General features: G+C 45.1%; 1 protein-coding gene across 1 annotated transcript in view; it reads left to right on the plus strand.

The window, feature by feature from the left end:
• Cog4 (conserved oligomeric Golgi complex subunit 4) overlaps nucleotides 1–537 on the plus strand; it is a 62,306-nt gene extending 61,769 nt beyond the window's left edge. The window contains exon 22 of the mRNA XM_037427532.2: nucleotides 292–537. Within this exon, the coding sequence (XP_037283429.2) occupies nucleotides 292–334 (43 nt within the window). The 3' untranslated portion in view covers nucleotides 335–537. The remainder of the gene's footprint in view (nucleotides 1–291) is intronic.
• The last annotated feature ends 10,825 nt before the right edge of the window (nucleotides 538–11,362 follow it).

An 11,362-nucleotide genomic window follows, 5' to 3' on the forward strand; every position in this document is an offset into this window, starting at 1 on the left:
TTCGTATTACAGTCATCTAGTGTTTTTGATATGGCATCAGATTCACTACAATAGCAACATAAACGGATGGTTGCTTTCAAAGCTTCAATTGCATATTTTTAATTACTCTGTAAAATTAAAATAATTTGAGTGCACCCCCTTCTTTATTCTCTATATATTAGAATCTATCGCATGTAATTTTGTATAATTACTCGACTTGTGCTATTTTTGCTTCTACAGTGACTTCTCTGTGTGCCATCGTCGTAGAGTCTGTGGGCTGATTCATCTTTATTTTATGTCTACTATTTACAGGAATGACTTCCGTCAAGAAGATATAAGAAGACTGAAGCTATAGTTTTACATTTCGCTGTTAATAGAGTTGTACATAGGCCGAAGTTATTCTGTATATTTGTACCTGGGGTGCATGGAAGATAACCTGCTAAACGCCTTTTAGTCATGGTTATTTAAGAAATAAATTCTCCTTCCTGTGGTAATTATACACCACTTACACGGTAGTGGAATGCGATTCTTAATAAAATAAAACGATACAGCTCTTAATTGTTCAATTTATGGCTGCTTTATCTGTAGTAGCAAAGCGTAGAGCGAAACTGCTGTTTTTTCCATGTGCAGTACGAGAGAGCTGTAGCGTAGGTCATTCCGCTTCATTACTGCAGTAAAAAAAAAGGTGAAAAAAAAAAATGTTTCTGTGTCAAACTTCAATTACTGAAACAAGTGCACCAGCTTCCCGCCAGAGACGTGCTGTTTGACGGCGGACATGGGAAGAGTGCACGTCGAGGCAGCGGTTACAGGCTTTGCTGCGAGACTTGCCTTGTTGATACGTCTGCGCAAGTGCCTTGTTTCGTGTAACCGTCTCTCAGTATAGAGAACACTTCAACAGTGCTGCACTATAACTGAATGGGAGTAGAAAAAATAGGGGAGTGGAGAGAAGACGTGCTGTCGGCGTGTATGTTCACAAGACAAAAAAAGGAATCGTGGAGCTAGGATATACCAAGTGAAGCAAAGCTGTAGCCTTATGTGCGCATGACAGCAGCATGAAATTTCATCACCGAAAGACGGTGTGGGAATCTGCATACGTAAGGGATTTCCCGGGATATGAGCATGTTTAATGCGACAGCGTATAGTCCGAAGGCGTGTATTGAACAGAAAGGTAAAACGCAAAAACTCATGATGTAATTTCGCTGTTTAAAAGGAAAAGGTAGGAAAAAAGAAAAAAGAAGTGGAGATCTCCTCCTTACCCGCTTTCCTTCTCTTCGAATTCAGTCTGTGATCTTTAAAGACAGCAGTTATCTTGCCTTCACGCTACTTGCCCTGCACATGACCATTTCTTCTTTTTGATTTCGACTATGATGTTCTTAACACCCGTTTGTTTACTGGTGCACTCTGCTCTCTTGTCTCTTAAGGTTACTCCTATCATTTTCCTTTCCATTGCTCACTGCGTCGTTCTCAACTTAAGTTGAACCCTCTTTATAATTCTGCAGATTTCTGCTCCGTATATATATAAGCACCGTATATAGGACGCTTTTTCTGCCAAGAATGCATAATATGGTGTAAAACCACGGCCACTGTTAAACGATTTCTTTTTCTGTTTCTCCACACCTCTATTTTCGGAGTGAAGCTCCTTAGGCTCTCACAATGTCTGTTGATGCAGTCGTTGTCATAAGTTACCATTGGATGGAAACACAGGTGTTGCATACACCGTACATTATTAATGAGATCTGACTGACAATCATGTCAAGAAAAGTACTATAGGGGATGTTAGATGAGGTAATTTTAATGTAAATGTGAAGAAAAGTGGATGAAAAGATAACTTGCCGTGTCCAGGGACTGAACCTGCGACTTTCGAATAACGCGTCCGATGCTCTACCAACTGAGCTACTATTGCTGCTATCCCCTCATCCACTTTATTTTGTATATGTGTGAATTCAACCTGGGAGCGTTAGTCAGCGCCACCTGTAGCCATGACGGCGAATGTGGAACACTCTGTTTTTTTTAGTGCCACGTAGCACGTGATCTTATTGCGAGCTGGCAGCTGACCAATAATCCCTCTTAAAGCACGAAGTGTCTTCAGGTGGTATACGCCATCATGCCTACAGGCGCCGCTGACTTACGACCCCACAAAGAGTGCCTTGATGTCCGCGCGCTCCGCTTAGGGTGAAGACAAGCACGTCATCTGCTATGATGGCCGCCATTTCGCCTCCCGCCGCTGCTAGGTAGCATGTGAAACATGCTACAGAATGCGCTTGCAATGCATCGATACATTGGGTAACAAGTGTATGCTAGCATGCTTTTCTATTTTTTGAAGCTTCAAAAGCCCTTAGTGCTGCTGTTGCCTAAATTCTTGTTAGAGAATGATGTACTTCAAATTAAACTAAAGGCCTGTGCATACGTTATGCCCTACAGATTGACATATATATATAGACGTCATTGCATTTAAAACGAATCTTCTTCCTCCAGCCGCAAACGATAGTTTCGATAAACCGAAACGCTTAGTTTTTTTTCGTGAAATCTGCTGTCCACATGCGCCAAGAGTTATTTAAAGCAGTCATCTATGTACTATTGTGAGCAGTATGAGCTCGAACGCGCAAGCACGTGGCAAAGAGCCTCAAAACCGAGATAGCGCCATACGTGAATGGCACTCCCGAAACTGGCAGGGAAAGGAGGGGTTCTCTTCCATTACCTGTTTTCACTCCTGTTTCTTTGGTGTTGCTTCGAAACGGCAGTTTATTGCGTGCCATCGGTCACTAGCAATGATAAGAGATTAAATAATCTCTTGCTCAGGGTTCGGTGCAAAACACCCCGGTATCCCTTTACTTGCTAGCAGAGAACGTCTCTCAAAAATGCCACCTTGATATTGTAGCGCTAGCGTAGAAAAAAAACAGTATTCTTGTTTAGGACTATTGTGCAGTTTGCTGGTCTCGTAGTCCGAGAAAAGTCGCACCCTGTAGTTGGTTGAAAACATTTATTGAATGCTCCCAAAATGGTAACAAAATTTTAATGCACACAATTTATCAGCTTGCTTGCCCTTTTCATATGTGTTTACTTGGCTAATGGGTCATGGCTCCACCGGCTTGAATCACGGCTTCCATTGTTTTTGACAGAGACCTGTAGAGAGCCTCAATGAAGGCTGTGTCAGCTTGAATGTGTTTCCACTCTTCTTGTAGAGCACAGTTCATCAGCTGTCACCAAGTCCAAAGAAAGCCTAGAAAGATTAGCCTTCATACATGCCCACAAATTTTCAGTAATGCTCATGTCTCCACCCTTCGCGCACCTCTCAAGGCTCATTACCCCTCGCTCATCTAAAATACGTGCGACGTCCTTTGCAGTATGCATGGGAGACAAGTCCTGCTGGAATAAATAGCATTCATTCGGGTGTGGGCCATTCAATACATATAGAATCGTCTCGTGCTTCAGCAGCGTGCAATACGCATCACTTGTGAATCTGCCGGAGATCCTTGCAAAGGGACTTAAGCCGTCACGTGAGATAGCTGCCCAAACGTTTACCGATATGCAACCACTTACCTCCTTGATGTTCTTCTGACAGAAGTGCGTGTTCTTCACGTGCCGCGCTCTTGTCTGCTGGTCTCAGCGGCTGGAGAAAGTTGATTCGTTGGAGAAGACAACATATTTCCAATCCTCCACCGTCCAGCGGCGGTGATCGACTAAGAACTTAAGGCGAGACAATTTGTTGGCTTATGTGAGAAGGGGCTTTTGAGTGCCGATGGGACTTTGGAGTGCAGCTTCCCTTAGCCTCCGCCGTATTGTGCTGTGCACTTACATTCGCAAGATATAGAGTACGGTGCACATCTTTCGCACTTAAAAATGGTTTCTCGCTGACTACAGCAACAACTTTGAGATCTTGGTCCAACAATGTGGCATGGGGTCGCCTTTCATGCGGTGCATCCTTAGTTCGTCTTTCATCTTGATACGCTTGGACTATCCTGTTGACAGCGCTGTGATTACAGCTTGTCAAGGTAGCGATGTTGCGCTGTGAACTAACCCTTCAGTGATAATTGAACGACTTCTTCCCGCTTATGCATAGGCACTCGCGACATGTTTAGGCACTGGAACCCAAAAAAATACATACTAGGCAAAAACGGCTGTGGTCTGCGATATCGCTATTTTAAGAAAAAAAAGATAATCAAAAGAGCGTATCTAAATGACCAGTTAACACCACCTAAACTTGATAAAAGCATGGCCTGTGCATCGCGGGAGACTGTGTCAGAGCCGATATCGGGGCAGCTACATAATTTGATATGACACAGTACGTAGCTGTGCGCAACAATGTGAATTGATATCGCTGCTAGCAGCTTTGGACACACTGCAAGCTGCTGTTTTGCTCCTACAATATCGAGACGGCAGTGTCGGCAGTTATCGGAAGCGTGGCGCCCTTTCCACTTAGTTTCCGACAGCAGCCGCTGCGAAAGGACCGATGTAAAATTCGAGGTTATTTTCCCTGCGCTCGTGTTTATGAATTCGTATTGCTCACGATAGTACATGTCAGCAGCAGTGGTATACGTATACCAACGCACAAGTTTTCGTGTTGCGCTACCCGTGGCGGCTGCATTTCCGATGGAGGCGGAAATGTTGTAGGCCCGTGTACTCAGATTTGGGTGCACGTTAAAGAACCCCAGGTGGTCAAAATTTCCGAAGCCCTCCACTACGGCGTCTCTCATAATCAAATGGTGGTTTTGGGACGTTAAACCCCACAAATCAATATGTGTTGCGCTACCCCAGAGTGGTTATGGCGGGTTGTTTTACTAAGTGTATTAGAGGCATTTTGTGCATCTCAGTAAATACAGGGCTTATCGGATGTTTACTTTGAGTGATGTGTGTGTGTGTGTGTGTGTGTGTGTGTGTGTATATATATATATATATATATATATATATATATATATATATATATATATATATATATATATATAGAGAGAGAGAGAGAGAGAGAGAGTGAGTAGAAGAACAATATATATAATTTATGGTATGTATATGTAGTACTAGTACAGCCGCGGCCACGTCTGTGTAGAGTACGCGAAAAGCCGGTGTTTGCTCTGCGGGGCGAAACCTTGGGGCAGTATCAGGTTCTGACGTGGTCAGCCTGACAACTAGGCAGTTTCCAACTTTGTTTCTAGCGGCCCCTGCGAAAGGACCGATGTAGGGTATGAGGTTATTTTCCACGCGCTCGTGTTTTTGAATTCATATTGCTCACGGTAGTACATGTCGGCAGCAGTGGTATACGTATATCAACGCACAAGTTTTCGTGTTGCGCTACACCAGAGTGGTTATGGTGGGTTGTTTTAATGAGCGTGTTAGAAGCATTTTGTGCATCTCAATAATTACAAGGCTTATCGGATGTTTACTTTGAGTGGTGTGTGTGTGTGTGTGTGTGTGTGTGTGTGTGTGTGTGTGTGTGTGTGTGTGTGTGTGTGTATACATATATAATTTATGGTATGTCTATGTAGTACTAGTACAGCCGCGGCGACGTCTGTGTAGAGCACGCGAAAAGCCAATGTTTGCTCTGCGGGGCGAAACCTTGGGGCAGTATCAGGCTCTAACTAGGTCAGCCTGACAACTAGGCCATGCATGCTCCTGATACACCACTTCAGAGCCCGAAACTGCCTCAAGGTTTCGGCCCGCAGAGAGAAAATCAGCTGCTCGAGTGCTCTACACAGACGTGGCCGCAGCTGTACAAGTTGTCACAATGACAGGCAGTCGTTTTTCTCGTACCAGGCTGTCAGCATACCATTGTAATTTTCATTGCATGCTCATTACGAACCAAACAACTACGACCAAAAACGTGCTGATAGCTGAAAAAAAGTTAACCGAATGCAGTCTGAACCTTCTTCAAGTTCAGGCATAAGTGAAAGCTTAAGACCTAACTCGTGTTAGCTTTTGGATGGCATAAAGCAGTATCCATTGAAGGCATTGTATGAACCTGAAGTTTTTATAAGGTTAAAACCAATGCAACTTTAGGGTGTGCCTAACTAATTCATACATCGAAAATGTACAAGTGCATTTCAATGTTTCTAGGCATTATATGCATTGGCAGATTTTTTTGAGCACCGTCACTGGTTGCTTCACGACAATCATGAACTAGTAGAAAGAAAGCTAACAGTGTAATGGATTGAAATTAGATGGTAACGCAACAACAAAACAAAGAAACAATGAATGATAAAAAATATTTGAGAGAGCACTAACTTGATCATCATTTAAAAATTTCAACTTTTTCATAAAATGGATTGCATCACTTTCAAGTTTTTGAACTTTTTTCTTGAGACTTTTAACTGTGTTCGTGGCAGTGTCATTATGCTGCTGAAGTTCAGTATTCTTTTGTGTAAGCCCTGCAAGCCTCTTCTTCAGTTCTGCTTATTCTACAGTAACATTTGATGTTTCATTAGCCGTATCTTTGACTTCTGTTGGTCTTAATCACTAGAGTTCGCCGACACTTTGTAAACTGCGACGCCGACTTTAATGGTTTCGTGTCCCTAAAGCGAGGTTCGTTTCCGTGAAGATTTAATAACTGCATGACATTGTAAAGCCTCTCGTAATGTTTCAACTGTAGCTGGAGGTTGACGCAGTCCCAGAGCAGCTTTGGCGGTCTCGTCACTTAAGGGTGCAGACACAGTTTGCTTTAATGGCCTTCGTTCCTTAGGCAGCACTGCAAGCATAAACATATTCAGGTAATGTCAATTCATGTCAAACTTGTTATTTTGATAACATGACAAATGCAGCTGGTACCGGCATCGTCAATAGCGCTATGCTACAGCTAGTGCAGCGGGTCAGAAATGCCTAGAAACGTTAAAATGCACCTGTACATTTTCGATGTATGAATTAACTTAGGAACATCCTGAAGTTGCATTGGTTTTAACCCCATAGAAGTTTCAGGTTAATACAATGGCTCCAATGAATACTGCTTTATGTCATCCATAAGCTAAGTTGAGTTAGGTCTGAAGCTTTGGCTTTCATGTCAACATGAACTAAGTTGGGACTGAATTCGGTATAAACTTTTTTCAGCCATCTGCACGTTTTTGTTCGTAGTTTTTTGGTTCGTAATAAGTGTGCAAAAAAAATTAGAATGGCATGCTGACAGTCCGGTATGAGAAAAATGACTGCCTGTCATTGTGACAAAACTTTTACTAGTGTATGCAGTATAGTTCATGGCAAGCGCTATGGCAGTGACTTGGATTGAAGAAATGAAAGGAGCTGAGTTCCTGTCAGGCCCACAGCCAGGAAATTTTTCGGTATGTGGGTAAGGGGAGGGGGGGGGGGCTCCTTGCTGGAGGTCTTGACTATTTCTGAAAAACCCCCATTCCTGTTATTTATTTTTAGTAAAACGCCCCTCCATCAAAATATCGGCTGGGGGACGAAGGGCCAGGACTTTTAGCACCTCTTCCCCCATCCGTTTTCGGACTTGGCTTATGTGTGCTTTCACGAGGTCATGAACCTATCCTGGTGCTATGGTAATGCCTCGAAGCCTTGCAATGAAAATTCATGCATGGTTGAAGGGAAAAAACCTCGTGACACTGCGCCGACCAAAGTAAATGTTTTAAAGAACACACAGTAAAAAGACGTTTCGACTCCCATACGGGAGCCTTTAATGTTCACAAGTGAAATGAAAATATGTGGAAAGCAGTTCGCTTTATGTACGTTTCAATATATCACGCAGGCAGCATGCATATACTGACTGCAGATTTCCATCGTTCCTGTTTATAGAGTGCGGAGGGGTTTGTAGCACGAGCGACTCAAGATAAAGACGCCGCGACAGTCCTTTTTCTCTAGCGAGAACACGTGCCTTCTTCCAGTCGATTGTGTCTCAGGGTTTTTTACCTTCAACCATGAATCATCCTGACCAGACTGGCTTCCATCAAAGTTTGTTTATTTATTTAAGTACCTTCAGGGCCCGAAGGGGTTCCAGAAGGGAGTGGGTAAGGGTATACAGAATAGGAAAAGTAAGACTGAACAAAGAAAATGCTGCTAAGAGTAAACATCACATTAGACAGCAGCCTTAAGGGGGGACGCGGCTTTGAGATCGGAAAAAATGGCAAAAAAATCGATTTTTTTTTTTGAAAAGCAAAATTTCAGTTTCTGGAACCCTTTTTCTGTCTGATTCCAAAATATCTACACTGAAAACCGCGCAGAAGTGTTCCGGAAAATTCATTTCACCCACCTAGGTAGCGACACTTTTGCTGGAAATCGCGAGAAAACAGCGATTTTCAAAAAATTATGGCTTCGCGATGGCGGGGATGAGCCGAAGAAACCGAGCCGGCTTCTTGGGCTCATCGAAAAGAGCATTTCACCGTGTTTACCTTTCCCGCCTCAGCTGGCTCCTCCCTTTGAAAACAAGCGCACACAAAGCAAGTGTTTAAACAACGCCTCCTTGATTTACATGCCTGCCGCGTGAGAACAAAAAATTGCCCGCAGCTTCCCTCGGGGGAACACTGAGGAGGATGCGGAGCATATAATTGGTTAACGGGGTGTTAAAGTGCGACTTACTTGGGTCGATGGCTAAATTGGTTAACGTGGTTGTGAAATGGGGTGTTAAATTGCGACTTACTTGGGTCGATGGCTAAATTGGTTAACGTGGCTGTAGGAGGGGGTGTTAAATGAGTGAACACGTACACACGTATGCGAAAGGGCGGCGCTGGTCGAAGGGACGTCGATCATTGTGTTTGTGGATTCGTTGAAATTCATTTCACCGCGACCTTGGACGTCGACGCGCCGTACAAACCAACGGACGAGCGGCAACTGAGCGAGCGAGCGCCGACCTTGAGTATATATACAGCGCGACGGCGCATGCACTGTCAGCTGTCGAATGTTCGAGAAGGGGGAGAAGCGCAACGGCGCATGCGCGCGCGTCAGCTGCCGATGTTCTCGAAGCGCGACGGCGCATGCGCGCGCGTCAGCTGCCGATGTTCTCGAAGCGTGACGGCGCATGCGCGCTACATTATACAGCTAGCGAATGTTCGTGAAGAGAAGCGCACGCGGTGTGTAGAGGAGGAAGGGTGCACAGATGGTGGAGGAGTGAAGCGCGCGCGGTGTGTAGAGGAGGAAGGGATGCACAGATGGTGGAAGAAGGAGGAGGAAGCTTGCGAACGGCGCCGCACTACAAGCCTCGAGTATTAGATGCTCCGCATCTAAAACAGTTGCTACACCCTTTCTTTCTTTTATTTTCGATTATTCTTGGTCTTTAGCGTCACCTGTGGCGGACGGTGCAACAACTCGACATTTTGCATAGCCTTTAGAATATTCGTGTATAGTTTCAGATCTCGAATGACCCTACAGTGACGCGCTCCTAGGGGCCACAAATAAAAGAAACGCCACGATAGTAGTATCAGTCGCGAGCTCCACTGCGCGGCGCTTGCTCAAAACTGAAGACAAGGCGACTCCGCTGGCAACAGAAGCCATTCGTCAGGCATCTTAATACAGGAGGCGTTAGTTTAAAGGTCGTTTTGAGGCTCTTGATTGGCTGTGGCTGCCATGTTGCCTCAGCTCGCTTCGCCATTGGCCCGATGCTCGCTCCGGGAGATCGTCGTCTGCACCTTGTGCGTCGCGAGAACATGGCTCTCGAAAAGTGCCACTGCGTGACGTGTCCATGGCTCCATGATCACTTAAGATATAATTACGCTTTAGTTAGGAGCAGTAGGCGGACGCGCGATCAGGTTACTACAAGCGGGCGCGCGGTCTACGAGCGCGGCGCGTCTTCACAACGCCTCCTAGATTTCCCGTGCCTGCCGGATTGTCGGCGGTCACTTGGGAAGCGGCGGTCGTCGGAACTAAGGTAGTGGCGCCACTAAAGTAGGAGGTGTCTTCAAATGAGTTTTTATGTTTTTAGAGCCTATATGCAACAAAAATAACGTAAAAAAGTTTTAAAAAGGCGTAAACGCAACTATAATTAACCCTATGTAAGTGACGCCGTCATTCAGCTAGCAACTTTTCAAATAAAACGCATCCTCTGAAATTAGTAGCAAACGCCAAAATTGCCAATCTCAAAGGTCAAGTGCAAAGACCCTTACCCCTAAGTAGGCAGCGCTGCCATAAATAAACGGCGTTTCGCGCTCATCCGGCAGGCACGGGAAATCTAGGAGGCGTTAGTCTTCAGATTCGTCTATAGCCCTAACTCCGCCGACAGCGAGACTGCGGGCAGGAACGACGTGCTAGCGCACTCGTGACGACGTGCTTCGTCGCAAGCAACGAAGCTGTAAGCGGTGGCACGATCAGATTACTACGAGTGGCCGCACCGGATTGGCGATCAGATTACTACGAGTGGGCGCGCGGTCTACGAGCGCAGCGCGTCATCGGAGTCGGCTTTAACCCTAACTCCGCGGACAGCGAGACTGCGGGCAAGAACGACGCGTTAGCGCACTCTTGGCAACGTGCTTCTTCGCAAGGAATGAAGCACATCACTCGCTAGCTCCTCTGAACCACGTACGGGCATTTTATGCATCGGCAGCGGACCACATAGTAAAGCTCGTCACCCCCCCCCCCCCCCCTTCACTGCCAAGGATTGCTCGGAACAGCGGCTAGCAGTTTCGCGCGTCGTCACTCGAAAATGCGATGTCAAGCGCAGTGCGCGCCGATTTTTCGTCATCGTAGTTACACATTTCGCGCATCGTCACCGAACGCCGCCGGCAAGTGCATTACGCGCCGGCTGCACTGTCCACGGTCATATGGAGTGCTGTCAATAAGCTTTTGTGATGCGATTTAGACGTGCTGGGAGCCGTGCTTGATATCGCAATGAACGTCTAAGAATGTTCCGAGGCAATGAAAGCCTCGTAGATTAGAGTTTCCGCGACCGGCTGTATGATGATGCGTTTCACGGCTAGAGTGGCAAAAGAGCATGTATGAATCAGGGGCACGAATTTTTATAAGCCCGTTTCGCGTCATTAATTATACTGCTAAAAAATTCCTGTGCCACCAGTCTTCTGCCCATAACTTTGTTTTTTGGAAAGAAGGCATAGGCCGTCATGGTGTGATCCATTTTTCTGACTCGATAAAACTCTCTCCAAATAAAAGAAATGTTCAGTGATTATTTGTAATTAAGTACTTCATTACGCTAATTACAACTTCAGCACAAGAAATATGTGTAATCGTTTTAGTATATGGTCTTACTCAATTACAATCTTTTCTGTCATGGCTATCACACCACTTCTTCATACAAAGAACTTGGTTTAAAATCTATGTTCTTTGTAAATCATGAAAAGGAGGTTATGGGAAAAAAAGGCAACAAAGGCACACTGGTCAGAGACCCGATGTCTGAGAAGTCAAATATCACAAGACAAACATGAGATCTCAATTTTAGGTGTCTTAGAGACGTAAATAGAAGTTGAAACTTCAAACGCAGTTTTCTCAATACTGTGTTTTTTTAACA

The sequence above is a fragment of the Rhipicephalus microplus genome, chromosome X (assembly GCF_043290135.1).
Source record: "Rhipicephalus microplus isolate Deutch F79 chromosome X, USDA_Rmic, whole genome shotgun sequence".
Classification (NCBI taxonomy): domain Eukaryota; kingdom Metazoa; phylum Arthropoda; class Arachnida; order Ixodida; family Ixodidae; genus Rhipicephalus; species Rhipicephalus microplus.